Genomic DNA, 24,960 nt, shown 5'->3' on the forward strand with positions numbered 1-24,960 from the left:
ATGTCGAAACAAAGGAAGATTACGACAGAGAATTAGAAGATGGTTTGCACGAACAAACGCAAGCCTATGAAAATAATTTACAATCTCTGCAGGGACAAGCAATCGAATTGCGTTCTTAACTAACAATCGAAGTGGAAAAAAGTGAAATGATATTGAGAAATGCGAAGGCCCACGAAAAATATCTGCTCGCCAAATCTGAAGAAAGCCGGCGAGCCAAAGATGAACAATTCGAAGAAAAACGTCGTGTTCAGAAAGATCAAGTGCGACATCTGAAAATGAAGTTAGAGAAAGTCAATGAAAAATTGGCTAGCTCGGAAAGAGCGCGGCAAGTCTTTGAAGCTGAGAGAGATGACATGTCTAAACAAGTGGAAAATTTAAGAATAAAACATGATGCTGCTCAACTAAAGCAGATTCCTTGCTTAGAAGTAAATATTGTGAAATTGTTCCCGCCGGCAAGTCCTCATTTTGAGGAACGGAAAGAAGAAGAATCCGCCCTGAGCAATGAAGCACTCGGTGAAGAACGAATGGATTCACGTGCAGAAGGCCCCAACATGTTCGGCGGATACGGGGATGTTGATTACGACAACGATTCAAGAAGAAAAGAAAACATAGCAGAAGAGGAAAAAGAAGGAATGCCTCTACGTACAGAAGGTCCATTCATTTCCAACGAATATGAAAAAGAATACAACGAAGAAATGGGTAAAGCCGAACAAAGTTCCCTGGTTCCGGTTCTTGAACGTATTGCCTTAGAAAAACCAATAGCAAATCATCGATGGCCGTAAAAACAGAACACGACAAAGCAGAGCGTACCATGGAGCCAATGGTAATCCTTTCCGACGTGAATGATGGCGGTCTGCATCGATGGACTATGAATGCGGTATGGAGAATGAAGCCGGCAGATAAAGGTGGTGGCATTGGAAAGAAGGATTGGGCAAAGAAATGGAGTCGTTTCCTGGAAGCAGTTACTTAATTGAATATTTATATTGTTTAAGCATATATAGTTAGTTTTTTTTTAATATTTTTATATTTAAATATTTTATAGTATACATTTATTCAACTTTATAAAAATACAGTCCACTATTAACATACGCATTTAAGCCGCCCGGGAGAATGTACAAAATACTTTGTACATACTTTTGAGTGCGATTGAGGCGCTGGGAAAATGTAGCAATAAAAAATAAATGTTCTAAAATTAAATATTTCCCAGCCGCCATAAAATATCACATGTGAAGAATTCAGTGATCTTTTGCGCTGACGCATACGATAATGTGTGAGATAATAAAGGTTATGACCCACAGGCACAGATGCGTTCAGTAGATTCACAAGACCACTTGAATGATATGTCAAGCAGCCCTGCAATGTTCTCCATTAGAATAGATAAGAACAATTGTGTGGTTGCGACTAGGTTAAGTTAGATTAGTTTCAGTAGTACGTAAGGAACATATTTTAGAAATAAAATTAGAATTGAAACAACAGCCTAACCATTCGGTGGGTTTTCTCTTCTCATTCACTGATAATGGGGCTTAATCCGAATAAAACTTTGTATTTGAACACGCTATAAGAAACAATAAATTCTAATTTTGAAACACAAAAAGAATTCCTAAGTCAAGATTGAGAATTCATCGTTTTTAATGACTAACCCAATACCAAGCTATTCCGTGTTAATTCATCTGTTAAATGACACACCAATACAATATCATTTGTGACGAGGCAGAACAATCAAAATTCGTTTACATGGTCTTTGTTTTTGATAATTTTTGAGGTTTTTTATTTAAATTATATTAGACACGCACTTTAAAATCGATGATAGACAATAAATAGTAAATAAAACATGAGACAGGGAACATGAAAATAATTATATGGTGGCCTAATGTTTCTTTACGGCAATTTAAATAATAATAAATAACTAAATTTGTAGTTTGTTAATTGTCTTGGAGCGGCGTCATGACAATTTCAAAAGAGAATTGAAATAAATTACGTAACATACATATGTATCTATGGCCAATGGGGGATTTTTGTACATACATAAATAGTGGCGGTGGTGCATTTGGCGCACTTAAGGAAATACGAATTTGGTGATTTCACCGCGCAAGCACGTGAAAATGGTGTAGGCTGCTTCACAGTTGTTCTTCACACCGACAGCAACATCTTTGCACTTGGCCAAGCCAGCCCTGTATTCTTCTTTGTAGTGATCGGGCATAAGAATTTCCACTTGCTTCAAGGAGGCTTCATACAAGAATTTACCCTTTTTCATCTATTCAATGGACCAAAAAAAAAGAAGGAAAAGGGAAATGATTTCACCCATAATGTCATAGTTATGAAACTGCATACCGTTTGCATCATCTCCAATATACAATTGACATAGCACTTGGCATCCTTTTCATTGGGCAAGTTACCAGCTCGAATTCCATCAGCAATTTCTTTAGTTACTTTGGGAAACTTGGGTAAACATACGTCACGCATAAGGCCTCCGGCTGCCCACATCTGCTCTTCAGTGGCCTGTGGGAGAAAAATTGAAAATATTTACAAGGGGAGTACACAGGAGTGGAGAAATATCCAATACAGAAATATCCAATAAACTGCAACAAAGCTAAACGACATAATTTTTACATTTTATTTAAATTTTATTGAATGAAAGCCAAAAATTTCGAAAATAGAATTTTAGAATATGTTTAGATTTGTTCGAATTGGTCACCTTTGGCACGAATTATGGCCTTCAAACTGTTCTACGGCCAAAATGTTTCAATGCCCAAGGCTTTAATACACACTTCGGTCCCTATTCGGCATTTATTCTGATGCCACGGTCGATTAATACGAGCGGAGAGCGACCATCGGCTGTTATGGCTGCCCACACCATCACCATGGCCGGCGCTTGAGTTCTGGTGGCCAACCGAAGGTGCACATTTTCAGCTGACCTCTTTGGCAAGTAAACACGATCATTTTGTTTATTTAAAAACTGCTGGACAACGAAGGTTTTCTCATCGAAGAAAACCAAATTCGGCACCACTTTCGGCCAAGCGAAGCAACTCTTTAGCTCTTTTGAGTCTATTTTCTTTCTATTGCGGTGTAAGTTCTTTCACTCTTTGAATTTGAATGACTTTACCCCTAGCTCATTTTTCAATATTTGCCGGATGGAATATTCCAATATGTTCTGATCACGAGCCGTTTTTCGGCCACTGCGGGTTTCGATCAAGTCGCTTCTTTACTTTTCTGATGCTGATGTTGCTGTTTTCTTCCGTCCTCTTCCTTGACGTCGACCGATGTTACGAGACACAAAATATTTATTCACATTTAAATGCTGGAGTGCTCTAACGATAATCACTTGTGATTTTTCAGCCAAATATAGAGAAATCATACTACCATGCTTGAATTCCATCACGAATAACTTTTTTTCTGGAAAATTCTCACCAAAATGCTTTTGTACGCTTGTAAACAATATAATGAGCTGTCACTTGAATAATTTTAACAGCTGTCGGATGAGTGGCTTAGAAATGACAGTAGACTGTAGTTGGTTGCCTTGTATTCGCCTGGATTGTGTGTCTACGCCTTTTTCAGTCGTAATTCGAAAAACTTATTCCAGTTGTAATTCGACTTATTTCAGTTGTTATTCGAGAATTCCAACATAATTCGAATTATTCCATTTTTAGTTTGAATTATTCCAATTGTAATTCGAATGACTCCATTTGTAATTCTAATTATTCCATTTGAAATTACAAACCGAATCATTCGAATTACAATTAGAAGATAATTAAATTACAAATGAAACAGTTTAAATTGCAATTAGAAAAATTCGAATTACAAATGAAACAATTGGAATAATTGAAATTAAAAATGGAATAATTCGAATTACAGCTGAAATGATTCGAATTAAAAATAGAATTCTAAAATTTCAAATAAAAATGTTTCGAAATACATTTGAAAAAGGTGTGTAGACCTTGCAACATAGATTGAAATCCTTTTGTAAACGATATACTAAATGGTGGACCTTCATATTCTCTTTTAGGAAAATTTTTCTTTTGTGAACCTTTAATTTTATATTGCTGCTGATTGAAATGAAAAATATTCCGTAACATGGGAGCCTAAATGCGGTTGAATAATATATATGATATATTGAAGCTATAATACAACTTGGACCTATACATCCATTTTAAGTCCCAATACTTTGTATATCCCTAAAACATATAGGATCATAATGCATAATTGCATAATGTAAACAACGAATTTGTCGAAACATTTGCGACTTTGGAATGTAAAAGGGCAACGATTGCTTGTTTTTTTTCATCACCGATTTAAACAGCTCACGTACGTTTTGTGTTTTGTTTCACTGTCAAACATCTTAAATTTGGTCTAACAACACTTGCAAATACTTCAATTTTATTATTAAAACAAGTAAAAAAACATTAAGTTTGGCCGGGCCAAACTCCCAATACCCACCACCTTAGGATAAAGGAAACATTAGAAGAAATGTGGCAAAAATCATTAAAATGCCGAATATAGGGAGGCACCGTTATATGGGGGCTATACCAAATCGAGGACCTACACATGCAATGTTTCGCCAAAGGAGCTAGAACCCATTATGACCTACAAATACCAATTTTCAGACAAATCCGTGAAAAATGTGGCTAAAATCAACAAATTAGCGAATATCGGGAGGTTCCGTTGTATGGGGGCTATACCAAAACGTGGACCTATAATTACAATGACTCGCCACACGAACTAGGACCCATTATGACTCACAAATACCAATTTTTAGACAAATCAGTGAAAAAAAAGTAAAAAAGCTGTAAGTTCGGCCGGGCCGAACTTTTAATACCCTCCACCATTTGGTACAATTTTGGCAATTTCCAAAAAATAAAACTCGTTAAAAATTCTGTTAATATCTTAAAAATACCGAATGCTTATACGACGACGTGGGCCTGCATAGGCAACTTTTGTCATAAATTATTACAATATTTAAATGCGAAAATATTTAAATGCGAAGCTAAAATCATCAAAACACCGAATATGGGGGGTACCGTTATATGGGGGCTATACGAAGACGTGGTCCTGCACAGACAATTTTCTGGCATGGGTTGAAGTATCCATTACGAACTTCAAATGCGAAATTTGAAACAATCCCTGTAAATAATGTGGCTAAAATCATCAAAATACCGAATATCGGGGGTACCGTTATATGGGGGCTATATGAAGACGTGGACCTATATGGCTCATTTTTTGATTTAGGATGTAGTATCCATTACGAACTTGAAATACCACATTTGAAACGATTCCGGTAAACAATGTCGCTAAAATCATCAAAATACCGTATATCGGGGGTACCGTTATATGGGGGCTACACAGAGACGTGGACCTGCACAGATAATTTTCTGTCTTAGGCTGTAGTATCCGTTACGAACTTCAAATGCCAATTTGAAATAATTCCGGTGAATAATGTGGCTAAAATCATCAAAATACCGAATATCGGGAGGTACCTACATGGCCCATTTACGAACTCAACCTGCCTACTGGGTGTATATATATATATATATATATATATATATATATATATATATATATATATATATATATATATATATATATATATATATATATATAACGGTACCTCCCAATATTCGATATGTTCATGACTTTAGGGACATTTTTACCGGAATTGTTTTAAAGTTTCGTATTTGAAGGTCGTAATGGGTAATACAGTTTATGACAAAAATTACTCATGAAGGAACACGTCTTCGTATAACCCCCGTATAATGGGTATCATTGGAGAGGTATTTTTCTACGGATTTTTATACCCTCTATCTTGGAAACTTTGTCATTCCGTTTATAACATACCTAAATATTCATAATCAGCATAAAATTTTAAGCCGATTTAACGATGTCCGTCTGTCAGCCTGTCGGTTGAAATCAAAATTATTTGACGTAGAGCGTCAACATTTAGTAGAAAAATTTGTATTGTGTCTAGGATAATTGGTATTGAAAATGAGATATATCGGTCCACGTTTTGGTATAGTCCCCATAACGGTACCTTTAGATATTCGGTATTTTGATGATTTTTGTCACATTTCTCCAAAGATTTGTTTAAAAATTTGTATTTGTAAGTCATAATGGGTTGAAGCTCGTGTGGCGAAACATTGTATGTATGGGTCCACGTTTTGGTGTAGCCCCCATACAGCGGTACCTCCCGTTATTCGGTATTTTGATGATTTTTGACACATGTAGAATTTTATGGTGATCAAGAATATGTATACTGTGTGAGGTCTAAAATGTATATTTCGAAGTGTTACAAACGGAATGACAAACTTAGGGTACGCAAAGGAACGTAGGGCCAACGGATCTTCACGATTTTTGAGGGTTTCGCTTCGTTTAACCCATATTAGTTTAGAATTTGCTATTTTGACTTCTCAAACGATATTTTTCTTCGTAGTATAAAGTTCATATTACGTTATCACTCAATATTCAGGACATCTATGGGTCTGAAAACATTTTACAACTGACTACTCAGAATTGTTTGCATTTTAACCATATTATTTTACAGCGTTACCTAAAATTCGACCGACTTTTTTCACCACACAAGTAAAACATATGAGAGTTATCCAAATACGTCGGGGTTACAAAATTTCAAAGTTATACATTTTCAACGTTGACAATTGAACAATTTCTTTTTATACCCTACACCACAAGGTGGTCAGGGTATTATGTTTTTGTGCATTTGTTTGTAACAGGCAAAGGGAAACGAGATAGACCCATAGTTCCTTCTGATGATCTGCATAGAATCACTTTCTGAGTTGATTTATGCATGTCAGTCCGTTCGTCCGTCCGTCCGTCCGTCCGTCCGTCTGTCCATGTATTCATGTGAACAAAATGCAGGTCGCATTTATTATTCGATTGAGATAAAATTTTCCAAACAACATTTGTTTGGCCCAAGGACGAACCCTATTGAAATTGGAGATAATCGGTAAAAATTTAGATATAGCTCCCATATATATCTTCGTCCGATTTGCTTTTTATTGTGCACCAAACGTGTAATATCAGCCCGAATAGTATGGAATTTTGCACATACTACCAAATTAGGCCTGAAAGTAAGTATGCCAAATTTGATCGAAATCGGTTCAGATATAGCTATAGCTCCCATATATATTGTTCATCCGATTTGTAAGTTTTGTCCTCCGCAGCCGTAATATGCACTCTGTAACAATCAATGATACATTTGCTTAATTTTATCGAGATCGGTTCAGATTTGGATATAGCTATAACTTCGTCCGTTTTACCTTTTAGTGTGCACCAAACCAAATGGGATGGAATTTGACACTTACAACCGAATTGAAAGTAGAAGCTAGTATGTCAAAGAGATCGGTTCAGATATAGCTCTAGCTTCCATATATGCTGTTCATCCGATTTGTTATATTTGTTACCCATTGCCGTAATATGCACTCTGTAACAACGATATTCCGGAAAATATATCAAATACAGCTCAGAAATATGGAGGTCGGTTCAGATTGTTATGCGGAGCTCTTCTAAATTAGCAAAGTGGTGTAGGGTATCATAAAGTCGGCCCGACCGACTTTAAGACACTCTTTACTGATTTTTAATTAGAAAATATAACAATTGGATGAATGTTAAAAATGATCCATTTTTTCAACGTAATTAGTCGGAAGATTTTAAAATATGGGCCGGGCGTATTTGGGTAATACGGACATGTACATTGAACATTAGTATACCTTACGTTGAATTTTAGGAAACGCTGTTTAAAATAATTTGGTGCATTCGAATATATTTTCCACACTTTTCATTTCCTCGCGAAGGAGAGTTCACACGTTCGACCCGAACGAATTGAGGCCCTCCTTTACTCGTTTATTATTAAATGTCCTTAAATATGTGGAACAATAAAGCTTTTCTTACTCGGTTCTTTAATCAGTTTACCAATTTCGATGTTCTGAAAAATACCCGTTTTGTGTGGCACTTGTCTATCGTAAAGGCATTCTATCATCTATTTCTATATTTTCTTTTTGAATATATGTTTATAACTCGGACATCCATTCAATTAAACACTTACACCACCAACGACATCCTGCACACGGAATATACACACCACAGCACAAATTGCAAATAAAATATTCATTGTTGAAATCATGTTTTATTTCACTTTAAATTTAAATTCAAAATCACTGAAACAATTAGTTTGTTTTTTTTTTTTTCTTTCTTTCTTTGAACTCCACAAACGGTGACGACGAGAGCGACAGAGTGTCTTGGTCTTGGTTTGATTCGTAAGAGGTTTCAAAAGTTATTAGATGAAATCAATCAAGAAACAATAGCTTTATATGCAAATCATTTAATATGTTTCGAACTGTGTGAGTCTGAGTGTGTGTGTGTTTGTGTGTGTGTCATATAAAATGTACCTAAATATCAATTTGTCTTCTTGTGTTTGGCCCTACAATCAGATATGGACGAATGTATGTCATTAAAAAGTTGTAGAGAACGACGAGATGTCGTTGACATGTCACATGTCGTCACAGACAACACTCAAACTTATTAACAAAAAAAAATACGAGACTTAACGCAAAAAAAATCAAAATCTTAAAAAATATATATATGAATATCGATATGTGGATAACTACTTCATTCGTCTAGGTATGTATGTACATAGTACATAAGACTGTCCCAAAGAAGGCAAAACTCTTAAACTTTATTAAAAGATATTAGGTGTGTCTGGTTACTTTTCCTGCAGGAATTGTCCAGCAACTACTTTCTGAGAGAGTAAGGTAGTTTTATTCTCTTTTGCAAGAAAACTATGAAAAGTAAACAGACGGAATCTCTGCAAAAACTTGCAAGTAATCAGCTGATTTTTCAAAACAAACCAATTTGTCCCCCATCAAAAGACTTGAAAGAAAGAAAGCACCACCAATTTTATGAGTTTTAGAAATAAAAAAGGAAATTAGCAATAAAATAATAACACGAGCAATAAAAGAAAGATAGATTTGAAGGGTTCCCCGGAAACTTTAAACGTGTTGCTAATGGCGTTTGTCTAAAAATGTTTTAAATAGTCTTTTATTTTCTTATTACATATTAATATTTATGTTTTTCTCATTTTGTAAAGTTGTTCTCCAAAAATAAATTAGTCTTTCTAATTTCAAAAAAATATTTTCAAATTGAAAGCACAAAAAATTTAAACAAACATTAGAAAACATCTGATTGAATTTCGATTAATGAGAAGAAGAAGAGTTGCAAGTGATTGCATGAAGAAATTTGTCCAGCAAGAATTTGCAAACTCTCACTGAAAGAACTGTCAAAATTTCTCTCTCCAACCGCTCTCTTTTGCAGAACTTTCGGGTTAACAGACGACTTCCAGTAACAATTTGTAACAATTGTTACAAATTTTATGGTAACCAGACACACCTATTATCTGTAATTTTTTTCCATTTGATCCATAAATCCCAATTATAAACATTTTTAGCGATCGGATAACGTTAAGTATATTGGGATCACAAAGCAAAGCTAGTGGCCACCAGAAAGAAAGGCAAAGCTGAATTGTTTGATGGGATATGGAATGGTAGAATATAAAGGATATCAAATCAACGATCAGCAATAGGAAGGGCTTGAGGAACAATTTTTTTTGAATGAATTAAATAATGGCCCAAGCGGTTTACTGTAGCGTGAATTATTTCTGAATTTATCTAAATCATTTAGAGAGAAAATATTTTCAGCAAATAAAACGAACGAAAAATAAAAAGTCTAGATGGAATTTAATGTTCACAAATACCTTTCCTGGCAAAAATTGACTTGAACTGCTACACATTATTCCTTAAATCATCCGCAGAATGACAACATAACTGAGACAAAAAAGCATCCAAATTTATCAAAAAATAACTAAAAACAAGTAAGCAAAGGCTATGGTCGTGCGGGCCGACCTTGTGATACCCTACAGTACTACATAATGGTAGAAGTCCCCTTATGTCCAAATCCATTTTGGAAGATTTCGCTTTTGAAATTGTGTCATAGAGCTATTTGACTAGGGACATTTGCCTAATACTTACGCAAACCGTCGTCCTGTTAGTTACAGTTAAATATAATCCGATGGTCATCCAAAATGCTACACTTCTTCCCTGTCCTTTACTCTCTTCTCATGCAAAATTCCGTGTCGATTGGTTTCAATTGTTTGATAAGAAATTTTTTTCTGTTTTTGGTACGTTTGAACCCCTAAACATTTTTCGATCATCTCCAAAAGCAAGAGGCCCTCTGTATCTCTGAATTTAGACTCATCTATATGATTTGTTAGTCTAGGATATTTGGATATATTCGCCAACAAAATCAGCACAAAAAGCTAGCAGTTCGGCTTTTTGTGTATTTTGGATATCGCCTGTAAGTTATTTTCAGCGTTTCGGTAGAATTGAATTTTATGTTTTTTTTTTTTCACACAAAAGTAGTGGTCCATTCTACCCGCTGTCCTAAACTCTAACTTCATGCGAGATTTCGTGATCTTTGGTTTATATTTGTGGAATTTAGTTGTTGGTCAAATTGAAAAAATCGCATGCGATAAAAAATATGAAAAAATGAAAAAAATGTCACAAAATACTACAAAATCTACATTAAAATCATTATTGACATCATTTTAAGCAATTTTTTTTTACATTTTATACTTTTATGCCAAGGGGGCATCCTGAATTGACAAAATTTGTCAAAATCGGTCCAGCCACATTTGTATTCCTTTGAATATATACATTGTATATATTTCGCTATATGTATCAAATATATTTACTATTGATATCTACGTAATGGTCAGAAATGACCTGGTCGTCTATTTGTGATTTCGTCGGGATTAAAAATATTCGTGGTTTAATAGAAAAATTGACTTTTATTTAACACAAATGTTATGGTCTTTTTCACCCACTAAATATTACCCGATGACCATCACAATTGGAAGGCGTCTGCCCATCCCTAAACTCTAACCCCATGCTAACTTCCACGTCAATTGGTCAATAATTGCGACTTGTAGAGCAACTGAAAAATCAGGAAATTTTTCAGTTTTTGGTCCATTTCAATACCTAAATATTATGCGATCATCTCCAAAAACAATAGGGTTCTATTCTGACCATATCCCCACCTCCATTTTAAATTTAGTAAAGATCGGGACATAATTGTGACCTGTAGAGTGATTACAAATTAACATGGACAGATCGACTCAGCTCGACGAGATAGGAAGATCCATATAAACTTTCCTATGTGAGAAACCAATATTTCGTGGTGTTACATAATTTTTGGCCCAATCAAACTTATAATCCCCACAACACATAGTGTTGTAGGGTATAAAAATCGATTTTTTGAGAAGGTGCACTGAACCTGTTACTTAAAGTTATATGCTTCAGAACAAATCGCCCTAATAACGCTCTATGGGGCTTATGTCACAAAGTCTACCAAGAAGGAGCAATTTTTCGGAGTTTTTGCCAAGCAAGTTAAAAAGTATCAGTCGATTTTGCCGATTTATAATGTTCGCTAATGTTCGATTATTTAATTATATTTTGACTTCTCTCATGACTATTCAAATTGTTGAACCGCTATAGAGTAGTTTCCGAAGAAATGGCCCAATATTTCATATTGGACCTAAATAAAAATGGCATAAATATTACGACGTGCCACTTTTGGACTATATGGACTGCTTCCTCACTTTATATGAGATATTTGCAAATTTTTTGTATATGTGGAAATGAATGTGTGGGGTAGCAAACATAGTGGACGGAAGCATTCCGTTTTCATATTTCATCTAATACAGATAAAAATGTTGGTATGAGCAAAATTTTAAGGAAATCGAACATTTGTAATTATTCAAATTTTGACCCTTTGTGGGGGAGTTACTTGATGGAGTGGATCGATGTTGTCTATTGTCGCACCTTAACGCACTTAGAACTGATGCAAATATTATGATTTGCAAAGTTGGAGCATAATTGGATTATCCTTCACCTTTCTGTGAAGGAAATTATTTTCTTTGAAAATATTGACCTTTTGTGGGGGAAGTACCAGAACCAATATTGCCCATCTCCCAACTCGATCTAAGTTTGACAAAAATATTACGATGTACCAATTTTGAACCAAATCGGATACTCCCTTCGAGAGTTATCGTGCGCACCAGCCAGACAGACAGACGGAAGGACCGTATCAAATATGGCTGAGGGTATAAAAATCTTAAAAAAGCGAAAACCAGGTTGTACCGGGTAACAACGAACAGTTGACAGGACAATATCAAAATGCCGACATAAATTGCAATTTCTTTGCAGCGAGGGTTGTGAGTTGTTGGAACTTATTAAGAAACTTAATTGTTCAATTACATATTTATCTTCTGTATCTATTAAACAGGAAAGTGTTGTTTTGTTTGGTGGTTTGTTTTGTAATTTATAGACCCAAAAACCACTGAAAAGATTTTTTTGGAAATTTTCAGACATATAAAGGATCGCCTGAAAGTTACATAGCCTATATACATTTTTGAAATTCCACTGGGAGCTGGAGTTTTAGCATCAGAATCGAAGGTGCTTCCAACAAATTTAGATATTGCATGCAAATATTTTTTGATCGGTTATAGATCCAGTCTTCAAATTTGAAATCTGTGAATGAATTTGGTACAAAAATAAATTTGTTATGTATTTGGCGCGCCAACCACGCTATGTATCTCCTATTCCAATTAAATTCCCAATTTGTAACGGAATTTGATATACAAATAAGTTGGATATAGCTCCCATTTAAATTTTCCTCCGATTTTATGTATTTGATGCACGAAACACCCTATCTCCAGTTTCAATGAAATGTGGAATGTGTGATGGAATTTGGTAAAAAAAATGTTGGAAACTATATAATGAAATTGGTTCAGATTAGATTATAGCTCCCATATACATTTTCATCCCATTGCATGTATTTGATGCACCAAACGCGCTATAAATCTCCAGTTTCAATGAAATTTGGAATATGTGATGGAATTTGGTCTAAAAATGTATTTGATTTATTATATTTAAATCGTTTCAGATTTAGATTTAGGTTTAATATATTATCGTCCGACTTTTGTATTTTATGCACCAACCACGATATATATGTTGAAATCGGTTCAGATTAGGATATAGTTCCTATACATATTTTCGGCTGATATCTGATTTCAATAAAATCTGGAATTTGGTCTACAAATAAATTTGTCAAATTATATTGATATATTTGGATATAGTTCTGATATAAATTTTTCTGCCGATTTGGTATATTTGATGCAATAAACACGCTATGTGTGTGTGTGTGTTGGTCTAAAATTCTAACAGTCACAAGTAAAAACTTTGAATACCCTACACTATTTGGAACGAATTAGAAAGTCGGAAGGTGCCGATATATGGGGGGATATACGATATTGTGGACCTATATAGACAAATCTATGTCTTGGGGTAAAGTACTCACAAGGAACTCCTTGGGTGGATTATCAGATAATTCATTGGAAAAAGTGGCTAAAATCAACAAAATACCGAATATCGGGGGGTACCGTTATATGGGGATATACGATATCGTGTACCTATATAGATAATTATCTACTGAGATATAAAGTACCCACAAGGAACTCCTTGTGTGGATTTTCAAACAATTCCGTTGAAAAATGTGGGTAACATCATCAAAACACCGAATATCGGGGGGTACAGTTATATGGGGGATATACGATATCGTGGACCTATATAGACAATTGTTTTGCAGAGGGTAGAATACCCACAAGGAACTCCTTGTGTGGATTTTCAAACAATTCCGTTGAAAAATGTGGGTAAAGTTATCAAAATACCGAATATCGGGGGTACCGTTATATGTGGGATATACGATATCGTGGACCGATATAGATAATTCTCTTCCGAGGTATAAAGTACCCATAAGGAACTCCTTGTGTGGATTTTCAGACAATTCCGTTGAAAAATGTGGCTAACATCATCAAAACACCGAATATCGGGGGGTACAGTTATATGGGGGATATATGATATCGTGGACCTATATAGACAATTCTTTTTCAGAGGGTAGAATACTCACAAGGGACTCCTTTTGTGGAATTTCAGACACTTCCATTGAAAAATGTGGCTAAAATCGTCAAAATACCGAATACCGGGGGGTACCGAATACCGGTATTTTGATGATTTCAGCCAAAAATTTCAATGGAATTGTCTTCAAATCCACAAAAGGAGTTCCCTGTGAATACATTACCCTCTGGAGGAGAATTGCATATATAGGTCTACGATATCATATATCACTTATAGAACGGTTCCTCCCGATATTCGCTTTTTGAAGATTTTAGCCTCATTTTTTAATGGAATTGTCTTAAAATCCACACAAGGGTTACTCAGAAGGAACCTTACCCCCTAGAAGAAATTTGTCGAAATAGGTCCACGTTTCAGTATAGCACCGCATAACGGTGCCCCAGATATTCGGTATTTTCATGATATTTTGCGACATTATTCACCGGAATTGTTTCAAATTTCGTATATAAAGTATGACACAAATTACTTATGCAGGTCCACGTCCTCGTATAGACCCCATATAACAGTTTTCATTTGAGAGGTATTTTTCGAAAGTTTTTTCAAGTTTCTTCCAAATGTTGGAATGTATAAATAGTTCGGCCTGGCCGAACATAGCTTCTTTTTTACTTGCTTATCACTAAAGGACGCGAAAGACTGTCATTTCAATGTGCCCTAAATTACAGAATTTGCAGTAGTAGCAGCTTTAAAAACCCCGTCACATCAGCAAGCAAATAGGAAACCTATTTCAAATACAATGCACAATCTACAAATACATGCTTCTTCTACAGCAATTTTTCGTTACACCCTTACATTCATTCTCAAACAGATTTGAAGAAACGGAATTTTAAGGGGCGTTTATACTAAAACAAAACTTGAATAACATTTTCTGGATTCTCATTTGAATAGCAAAGGCTATAATCAGACAGAATCGTTCGCTTCAATTTCAAGTAGCTTGTATATTTGTACATAGCTGACATTCGAGCTAAAATAACCTACGGCAATAACACAAATGACAAATAATTTATTCGCAATGTTACACGTTTTTATCTAACCCCATTTGGCAGATAGTCTGGCGAAAGTTTTTAATCGGTTCATGCCCACATAACTTTTTTTTAATAATTGAATATCACGATTCTGTTGACAGGATTACTATTGTCAATCGGCAATTATTGTCTATGTCCCCGAGGTAAAAAAATACTTTCATTTTTAATGAATAAAAATAAAAAAACAATGAAATTAGCATACCAGAATACAACAAGAGCACAAAAGTTGCTGCAGTTAAACTTGATAAAATATTTTCCATTTTTTCTTAGATATACATTATACAGAACCACCATATGGAACATGATGATAAAAAACAAAGTCCAATCAAATGGCTACAAATATTAAGTGAATAGTTATTATTCATTTATTTAATTTTAACGGAATTCATAAAGTGTTTGCACGTTAATTTGTTGCAGAAATTAACCGTGATTGATACATTAACGGGGTTAACGGATAAGGGTTTGTTTGCAGTACTATTAGCCTTATTATTGTTCGATATCCTTATTATCAAGTTCGATAAAATCCGTTCTATGGCACGGTCCAAGGTCCATTTAACCGGTACTGCAAGTGCAAAGAACTACCATTGTGATTAAAAACAAGTAAAAAAGCTGTAAGCTCGGCAGGGCCTTTGAATACCATCCACCATTTGGAACGAATTTGGCAATTTTCAAAAAATAAAATCCGGTAAAAATTCTGTTAAAATTTTAAAAATACCAAATGTAGCCGTCATATTAGGGTCTAAACGACGACATGGACCTGCATAGGCAACTTTTCTCATAAGCCATTACAACATTCAAATGCGAAACTTGAAAAAATCGGTGAATAATGTAGCTAAAATCATCAATATAGAAAGATGCTATTTATATGGGGGCTATTAGAAGACGTGGACCTGCACAGACAATTTTCTGTCTTAGGTTGTAGTGTCCATTTGGAACTTCAAATACCAAATTTGAAACAATTCCGGTGAATAATGTCGCTAAAATCATCAAAATACCGAACATCGGGAGGTACCGTTATATGGGGGCTATACCAAAACGTGAACCTACATGGCCCATTTTCAATATCAAAAGTCCTGCAGACATAATATACATTTGAGTAAAATTTTATCAATCTACTTCATTTCGCTCGGAAGCTAGTGTGATTTCCATAGATGGACGGAACGCTTAATCGACATAGAATTTTATGCTGATCAAGAATATATGCACTTTGTGGGGTCTAAAATCTATATTTATACCCTCCAACGAATTTGGAAATTTTCAAAATGCAAAATACTGCTGTTAAAATCTTAAAAATACCGAATATAGCCGTTATATTGGGGTCTAAACGAAGACGCGGACCTGCATAGGCAACTTTTGTTACAATATTCAAATACGAAAATTGAAAGAAAAAAAAATCAATCCGATGTCATCATCAAATCATCAAAATACCGAATATAAAGATGTACCGTTATTTGGGGGCTGTATTATATCGTGGACCTATATAGACAATTATCTTCCAAAGGGTAAAGTACTCACATGGAACTCCTTGTGTGGATTTTCAGACAATTCCGTTGGAAAATATGGTTAAAATCATCAAAATACCGAATATCGGGGGTACCATTGTATGGGGGCTATTCGATACCGTAGAGCTTTATAGACAATTCCCTCCAGAGGGTATAGCAATCAAAATGAACTCCTTGTGTAGAATTTCAGACAATTCCATTGAAAAATGTATCTAAGGGAGCCGATTGGAGTTGGTTCTTCGCCAATAAATAAATGTTATTTTTATAATAGCAAAACATCAATGAATCCATTATTTACTCAGTTCCACTACATATATTTTAAAAAAAAATGGCATTCCTATTATTTTCTCATTTATTTATTTGTAGACAAAATATTTATTTTGTATTTTCTTCTTTACCTTGACATATAATTTATTTCCATTCCAAAAAAAACATTTTCCGGAAATTTCTTTCCAAATCCAATCCTATTATTAACAATAAAATTCGAAATTAATTAAGTACATCCTTAATCATTTGGTGCTTAACAATCGTTTATTTAAATTATAGGCTAGTAGAATATAATTCACAATACAATTGACAATGTATTCAACATTTGTCCGTCTGTATGCTTGTAAACGCAGATACATATATTTTTGTCTCAATAATACTCGGTCATTTATGTTCGGTTATAAAACAATGTAATGCGATAACAAACAAATGTATGTAATTAATGTCATTTCTCTCCCCGAATGCGTGATATACAAATTGTACATCGTGTTGATTTAGTGAACACATTCTACAAAACAACAATCATTTGTTCTTTTCTCATGTCGTGAAAATGTGGAATGTCTCATTTGTACTTTGTGTACCCACATGGCATTCATTTATGTCTATCAATACAAAATATACTTACAATGTAAATTCAAATATCCTGTACAGGTTATTACATAATACCAAGAAATGATATTTCATTATAGTCCACAATGTGTTAAATGAAAGCGAGTAAAGGAATGAGCAGAGTAAAGCAACTTTGAGTTACTGAGACCATTAAAGAACTAATTCTACACTATCAAAATTGTTATTTTGATTTGATTTTCTCGACAGTTTAAGGGTATAACGCATACATTTTGCGAAAGTTGTAATGTACAACTACATTTCAGTATTGAACAGTTTTCAACTGGCAAATAGCCCCAAATTGATGTTATTAACATTTTAAATTAGAGTGGCTTCAATATTTTCATTCATAACCCCGATTACCAATTCAAATTTTTCCAAAAGATTATTAACTAGTTTTAATGTTCTCATTCAGACTACTTCAAATTATTGTTCCGTGGCAGAATCTACAAAAACTACTTGTTTTGCATTTGTTCGATATCATATAAGAAAAATCAGTTGTCTTTCTAATATCTTGACATGCTTACAAGTTTCTGGCTATTTTAATATATGCCATGGAAACAGCAATAATCTAAATATCTTCAATCTTCATGTCTTCGGTTAAGAGACGTGTAAAGTTTCCCTGAGAGAAAATTTTTTAATGAAACTAATTTTTCTTTTCCGTAATATTAACCCGTCTTTTAAAAGATTTACATATCAGCCAGTGTGAACTCTACTATGTTTACTTTACTGCCATCTAGATGTGAATTCACATTTCGTTACAAATTAAACTCATTTCTTCGAATCACCCGGTTATTGCACTGTATTATTATATATCGAAAACAACTTAGCTACTCTCATGGTACAATAAGGAGGTAGAACGGCTTCCTAAAACTATGGAAATACAGCCCGGAGGCTTCCTGTCAGACTCATTCAAAATTATATGCAACGAGTTGTGTCCATTTTTTCATATTTTTCCCCACTTTTAAATGAGTTGAATAGCGCGAAAAATGAATGAAAAGGCTGGATTTTATTTCAAAAATATGATCCAAACTGTTCAATCTTTCAATTTCATGGCTAAACTGGTTAATAGCTTTAATGCGCGAGCCACAATGTGCATATCTTCCAATTATTGGTTTTGAAAATATTTAGTTTTCATTTTTCAAAACAACGAATACATACATAAAATTGGCAGAAGTCGGGCACACTTAGAAAAAAATTGTAATCACCTGGTAGGTCTACCTTACCTTTTTATTGTACCATGGCTACACTCAAATGTTGACATTTACAATCAATGTAAATTAGAACTAAATAAAGATAGGTAATGGAAAGCCTGCACCGTTTTGTTCAATGGCGTATAAACTACCTTACATTATTTTCATCTTTCCCTATTTTGTTCCACAATGTTTCAAATTTTGTAGCTAGTTCCGCGCTCGTTTAGTGAATGTTTTCAGTTTTCCTCATGTCTCATTCGTACACAACAGAGGTCCCTCGGGGATTTTGCTTTCTGTTTAGTTTTTATCAAATATTGCTTTTTGGCTTTTGTATTCGTTTCGTTGGGGACGACTTTAATTTTGGTTTCCCATTTGCAATTTTTTTCGATATCATAAAGGGAAAATCAGTTTTCATAGTAAAATCTTTTACATTCTTGCAGTTCTAGAACAGACCATAAGTTGAACAGTACACATTAGTTGAACTGGAATTTGAAATTGACTATGAATAGTCGAGTACTCGGTTTTCACCCAAGTCCATAGTCGAGTTCGAGTTACGGAACTTTGAGTACTAAAGGTCGATTATTCAATTAATCGGAAGTCGACTTACCTATCCCTGGAGCAGAGCACGAAGCCGATTGGCTCACAGCCGCCGCCGACTTTTTTTAAGTGATTTGAGCCGCCGTCATCCATCATCGATTAATAAACTTATTATTCCTTAAGTCGAATGCACACTATTGGACCTTAATTGACAGTATGCACTCGAATATTAGTGCTATGAATCTTAATTTGTTCATTTATTTTCTATTACAAAACCTTTGGGCACCTTTGTAACTTACGAATTTTGATGGAGTGGCAGCCATATGGCTTGCAAAGAAGTCAATGTGTTCATCAAAAATAGGAAAAGTTTTAACAACGAATTATAAAATGTGCCAAAGAAATATTGAAAACTATCGTTTTAAAGAATTGTGTTAAGGCAAAGAGAAGCAGTCTGCATCCCGCAATAGTAAAAAATACGATTGTTTGTTCATGATAACAAGGCGGCCATCGAACCATTTTTATCATTTTTCGAACCATTTTTATTGCTTAGTGTTATAAGCAACAAATGTACATATAAACGTATATTTCAATTTTTATTCTAAATTAAATGAATAGAAAGTTTTTAAACCAAACAAAATCATTTCTTAAAGTATTCGACTACAGCCGACTTTAAACCGCGGCCGTATATTACTTTAGCCGCTGCCGATGTTCTTTCGGCTTTTAGCCGCCACCGACTTTTTTGTGCTTAGCCGCCGCCGGGAACTTCACATCGGCTTCGGCCTCTGCCTTAGAGCTAAAATAAAATAAATATGTATATAGCGTTTGTTTATTAAATAAAAGTCGAAATTATCTACATTACAAATAGAAATATAATTTGTTTTGCATTGGTCTGCGGAGTGTTCGTATTACTTTCCCCAGAGTACAAAAAATAAGCACATAAAATGCCTGTGAAAAATGGTGGCGGCGAGTCTGATGGTGACGTCTCAGGTGGTGCGGAGTCAGAGCATTCCAATTCCAGCCAAGGTCACGAATCCAGCGATGAGGAAGCAAATGAAATTGACTCCGACGATTCATCCGAAATGGATGTTAATGAAATAGAAAGGAGGCGATCGGAATGTCTAGAAATCTTGGGTAGGTACCTCTTACAGACATACTGGGCAAACAGATAAAATAAAGGTTTTTACTCTCTTTCAGATCACTTGGAAAAGCAATTTAATCAGTTGCGCGAGCAATACTATACCGAACGTATTAACCAAATTGAACGCCAATCTGCTGAGGTGCGTAACGGGCGTTCAGAAGAGTACTTACAACCTCTTAAGGAATTAGACAAAGTCTATAAGAATCGTATAGAAGTGGCAGAAATATTGAGGCGATATCGTTTGGAAAATATAGAACATAAATTTCTCAGCGAAGAGCAAGCAGCTTTACAAAACTTTGAGGTAATCGAAAAATGCACTGAGAACGTTACGAATATCCTTCAAGACCAATATCTTTTGTTTTCTTATTAGAGTGAAAAACAGTTGGCTTTAGATCAAATTTACGATGACTTAATGGAGAAAATTAGACGTCTCGAAGAGGACAGACACAATGTGGATATTTCCTGGGATGACTGGGGTAATGACAAACGCCACAGCAAGGTTCGAGGGCCTGCCCGAAAGAAAGCAGTTACCGTTACGGGACCCTTCATTGTGTATATGCTACACGAAGAAGATATTTTAGAAGACTGGACTACTATAAGGAAAGCTCTAAAGCGCTCGACATTGCCAGGCCCTGTGTCAGCGGCCTCCGCGACATGACCCTAAACTCTTCATAGTATATAAACATTTACATATTTCCTGCTTCCTACATGCTTCGCCCAGAAGGGATCTTTATTTGGTTTCTAGTTGTAGTTTTTAAGTTTCAACAAATAAATCAATTTTCTAATTTTGCGGAAAATTTAAGAAATCAACAGGATTTTATTTTTTAAACAATTAATAGCCCTTCGATTTCAGATACTCTCTTACAACATCGACATAATCACCGTGTATGCGAATTTGTCCACTCATTTCGTTGACACGGGTGGCACACAGTTTACCATTACGTTCCTTTTCCACAATTGTTCTTAGTTCCTTTTCCAATTGCCAGACATTTCCTTGCACGTGTTTAACTACTGTCACTCTGCGCTGTCCCCTGAAGGTAGTTTCCAAATAAACTGGCACCATATGATTACGTGATCGCGCCACATAGTATTCCAATTTGTCCATATCCTTTAAGCCCATCGACTGTGGTTTCCAACCTGATGGATATTCCGATTTTTGGGCTACTTTAGGTATAACTGGCTTGGGCAGCAGGCGCTCTACATATTTCCATTCTGGAGGATTTCTCAATATTTCAACTTCTGGATATTCCTCCAAAGCCTGCACTTTATCCGATGAATTGTAACTCGAAAAACGTGTGGATACTGAAACCTGCAAATGGGTTGAAAGCTGAATGAATGCAAATGGAAAGATGTAACAGCAGCATACCCTCAAAGATTTGTTCACTACTTCTTTCAGTATTCTCTGCATCAGGGCCATTTTGAATAAATAGTTTAAATAATTTTATAAAGCTATTGGAATATTTTCCTTAAGTGATTACAAAAGAATTCTAAACACAGCCGGCGAACAGCTGTTTACATACGCCAATGCTGTTAACTTAAATAAATGCGGCGCTTATGTTATGGGAACGTCCAGTCTTGACACAGCGTACATTAAGTGTGTCTGTTTATTTCAATTTGGTAATAATTGTTACCAAATGTTAATGGATGATGTGTGTTTAATAGCATGTTCACACGATAAATTGAATGACGTTGTTTGCTCTCAGAATCACGTACACGAATTAACCCGTTCATACGGCACGATTCGTAATTCATAGTAAAATAATTCCTTTTTTTCAAAAATTTTGTTTGTTTAATTTAAATGGGAATTTATACGAAAATACATTAAATTCACACTAATATGAATAGAAGAATTATTGTTTTCCTCCCAAAGATTTATTATATCATTAATTTTACAATTTTCATTCATGTTTTCAACTTTTTGTGTAAATGTTGACATTTTGGACATATTTTAGTATTTTTCTATTTTCAAATTCTGCTGGAGAGACACTTGTTAAACTTTTTTTCTGCCGACACAAACATTTTGAAAATATTGCATCTTTTGTTTCCAGTTTTCTGTGGAAATTTCAACTCGTGGACAAAATGCGCACCTCGGATGAGAGGGAAAACAAAATGTACTTTCGTTTGAATGTTCATACGCCATTCAACATTGTAGTTTCATTCATAATTTTCAGTCTTCCCAAAAAATTTTAAAATTTCATTAAATTTTCCTATTTTTAATTTTTAAATGTCATAATTTATTTTTTCGATAAATGCTCTCATTTGTTAGGGATGGGACATATTTTTTCGTTGTTCTGAGAGTGATTTGATTTGAACAACGTACAAATATGAGTGTTCGCTCAGGAAATTTTGTGTGAAGAATTAGATAGTTTTTTCATAGTTAAAGGCCAAACAACGAATAGAGAGCGAATCAAGTGCAGTGGAAACGCCACATAACATGGTAATATTTAGAAGGTAAAGTCATGCAATTATATGTTTACAATAGTTGTGTTCCAGTACTTTTTTAGTAGTAAAACTAGCAGAAGAGAGAACAGTTCGAAATGTCATTCTCAATTAGGTGTGCTCAAAAAATAAGGGAACGGAAAATTAGCAGAAATGCGATAAAATGTCAAAATTCAAAATTCCAAGAGTAAACAGTCCAAATCGGACTGGTGAAACCATACTGAAACGGACGCCAAAATTTAAAAAATTAGTATTGAAGACGATACGTTAAAATTAATAATCTATAATAATAATTAATAATCTGATTCATCATTCAGCCAGTACTCTTCACTACTGGAATCATCCAAAAGTGCTCCATATTTTCTATTTTTGTTTTTTGCACTACAAATATTAGTTTTTCCTTTAGTTATTAAGTTGCTCTTTTTATTATTTTTGTTATGACGCGGGAACATTGAAATGTATCAATACATTTTTCAACCTTGTTAGCCCTGCCAATTAAATGTCAAATTCACAATTTGCACATTTCTGCTCGGCCAAATTCATGTAGCTAAAACAAGCAGAAATGTGCACCACTCAGCGCCATTTTTTTCTCGAGAGAGCTGCAAGTTTTGCTAGTTTTTGCAGTACGGGAACGCGTTGTAGAAGAATTAGTACTAATTAGTACTAATTTGTAGGTTCTGGAACACAACTAATTGTTTTCAAATTTGACAACATCTTGGCACACAAAATAAGAAATTGTTCAATTGCCAATGTTGAAAATGTTAAACTTTGAAATGTTGTAAGCCCGACGTTTTTGGGTAAATCTCATATAAATATTGGTCTGTTCCAGAACTGCAAGAATGTAAAACATTTGCATTAATCACATATCATAAAGGGAAAATCTGTTATCGTAGTAAAAACTTTTAGATTTTAGCAGTTTTGTAACAGACCACTAGTAAATATATTTAATATTTTATGGATACACTAGCTGGCCCGGTCCGCGTTGCCGGCCCGTAGTTTTAGTCTTTAATGCAAATTTTGCATAGCATAATATTTCACAAATCTAGCTCATAAAGGTGAACAAATCTATCTATATATATAAAAATCGATTGTTGTTTGTTGGTAACGGAATCAGTTGAAAACGGCTGGACCGATTTGCATAATTTTTTGTAAAAACTTTCGTCATACCCCGAGTTAGGTTTTTAAAGAAAAAAAAATATAGACCACGCCCACTTTTGCGCCCACAATTTTGATTTATCTAAAATACTTATATTTGCCAATATAGAGGAGATATCGGTTTGAAAATTATTGCACGAGATACTGTTGACTTTCCATCCCCCTCTAAGTATTTATTTGGGGCTGAGGAACTGTCGATGTCAGTACTTTTTAATCTATATCTATCTTATATATATATAAAAGATATAAAAGATTTTAACGATCAATACAAATTCGGAATTGTCTCCTCTCCGAAAAGGATAATATCCAAAAAAATCGCGTAAAAATGTGATATATAAACATTTTCATTTGGACTTTTGAAATGTACAATAGTAATGTTTTATTTTGCATGATTTTTTTCCATGTTGACTTATAGTACGTTTATATATATGAGGGTTAACCCATGGTACAATGATATCAAGGTAGGGCAATGATACCATATGATTTCAATTTTTTTATTTTCTTGGCTTAATATGTCATCTTTATTTGTTTATGTATGTGTTTTCTTTTCAATAACAAAAAAATTGTTCAGAAAATATTCAAATTCGGATGTTTTCAAAATGTTTATTTCATCGTATGCATCGACAAAATCTAGAGTTTTTGTAGCGAAATAATCCTTTAGAGATATATAGAACCTGGTTTTGAAAAGAAGTGTTGACCTTTCATTCAGTTTTCGCGGTTTTCAATTATTTATTCAAAATAAATTCAACAAGTTGTTTGATTTTGTTATTGTTTTGATACTATTTCTGACATTACAAGCCAAACAGGTAGACCTCTATACTTGCAATTTTTTCAAAGTTGACCTACCTTCTCTTCATTGTACCATGGGTTAACCCACTGGATTTGGATTTAAATTGTCATACCCATTACTTTTACTTCAAATAAATCCTCTCAAAGTAGGTTAACCCTACAAAAAGTTCTAACGTAAACATGGCATTACTTTTTTCTAATGTACATTTGTAGTGTTTTTTATACCCTCCACCAAAAAAGGTATGGAGGGTATATTAACTTTGTCATTCCGTTTGTAACTCA

The 24,960-nt window shown here is 34.5% G+C and overlaps 3 protein-coding genes across 3 annotated transcripts; 1 reads left to right on the plus strand and 2 right to left on the minus strand.

Annotated features, from left to right (window-relative positions):
* Positions 1-1,735: 1,735 nt before the first annotated feature.
* On the minus strand, positions 1,736-8,282 carry LOC101888032 (general odorant-binding protein 19a). Its single transcript, XM_005189727.4, has 3 exons — positions 8,051-8,282; positions 2,332-2,499; positions 1,736-2,254 (listed from the first exon to the last, which is right to left on the minus strand). The coding sequence occupies exons 1-3, from the start codon at positions 8,126-8,128 to the stop codon at positions 2,057-2,059; spliced, it is 444 nt and encodes a 147-aa protein (XP_005189784.1). The 5' UTR covers positions 8,129-8,282; the 3' UTR covers positions 1,736-2,056.
* An 11,608-nt stretch (positions 8,283-19,890) lies between these two features.
* Positions 19,891-21,101, plus strand: LOC101888213 (breast cancer metastasis-suppressor 1-like protein). Its single transcript, XM_005189728.4, has 3 exons — positions 19,891-20,288; positions 20,352-20,596; positions 20,666-21,101. Exons 1-3 carry the CDS (start codon positions 20,099-20,101, stop codon positions 20,951-20,953), a joined length of 723 nt encoding a protein of 240 aa, XP_005189785.1. The 5' UTR covers positions 19,891-20,098; the 3' UTR covers positions 20,954-21,101.
* Positions 21,073-21,822, minus strand: LOC101888382 (large ribosomal subunit protein mL49). Its single transcript, XM_005189729.4, has 2 exons — positions 21,662-21,822; positions 21,073-21,604 (listed from the first exon to the last, which is right to left on the minus strand). The coding sequence occupies exons 1-2, from the start codon at positions 21,710-21,712 to the stop codon at positions 21,128-21,130; spliced, it is 528 nt and encodes a 175-aa protein (XP_005189786.1). The 5' UTR covers positions 21,713-21,822; the 3' UTR covers positions 21,073-21,127.
* Between the last annotated feature and the right edge of the window lie 3,138 nt (positions 21,823-24,960).

The sequence above is a fragment of the Musca domestica genome, unplaced genomic scaffold (genome assembly GCF_030504385.1).
Source record: "Musca domestica strain aabys unplaced genomic scaffold, Musca_domestica.polishedcontigs.V.1.1 13, whole genome shotgun sequence".
In the NCBI taxonomy this organism is placed as follows: Eukaryota; Metazoa; Arthropoda; class Insecta; order Diptera; family Muscidae; genus Musca; species Musca domestica.

What these genes read in the sequence shown, in the direction of transcription:
- LOC101888032 (XM_005189727.4), bottom strand. Translation starts at nt 8,128, where the DNA reads ATGATTTCAACAATGAATATTTTATTTGCAATTTGTGCTGTGGTGTGT. An exon ending in TGCAGGATGTCGTTGGTGGT is followed by an intron (nt 2,500 to 8,050) that starts GTAAGTGTTTAA and finishes TTTCTCCCACAG; the next exon opens with GCCACTGAAGAGCAGATGTG. An exon ending in TATTGGAGATGATGCAAACG is followed by an intron (nt 2,255 to 2,331) that starts GTATGCAGTTTC and finishes TCCATTGAATAG; the next exon opens with ATGAAAAAGGGTAAATTCTT.
- LOC101888213 (XM_005189728.4), top strand. Translation starts at nt 20,099, where the DNA reads ATGCCTGTGAAAAATGGTGGCGGCGAGTCTGATGGTGACGTCTCAGGT. An exon ending in GGAATGTCTAGAAATCTTGG is followed by an intron (nt 20,289 to 20,351) that starts GTAGGTACCTCT and finishes ACTCTCTTTCAG; the next exon opens with ATCACTTGGAAAAGCAATTT. An exon ending in CAGCTTTACAAAACTTTGAG is followed by an intron (nt 20,597 to 20,665) that starts GTAATCGAAAAA and finishes TTTTCTTATTAG; the next exon opens with AGTGAAAAACAGTTGGCTTT.
- LOC101888382 (XM_005189729.4), bottom strand. Translation starts at nt 21,712, where the DNA reads ATGGCCCTGATGCAGAGAATACTGAAAGAAGTAGTGAACAAATCTTTG. An exon ending in TAGTGAACAAATCTTTGAGG is followed by an intron (nt 21,605 to 21,661) that starts GTATGCTGCTGT and finishes ACCCATTTGCAG; the next exon opens with GTTTCAGTATCCACACGTTT.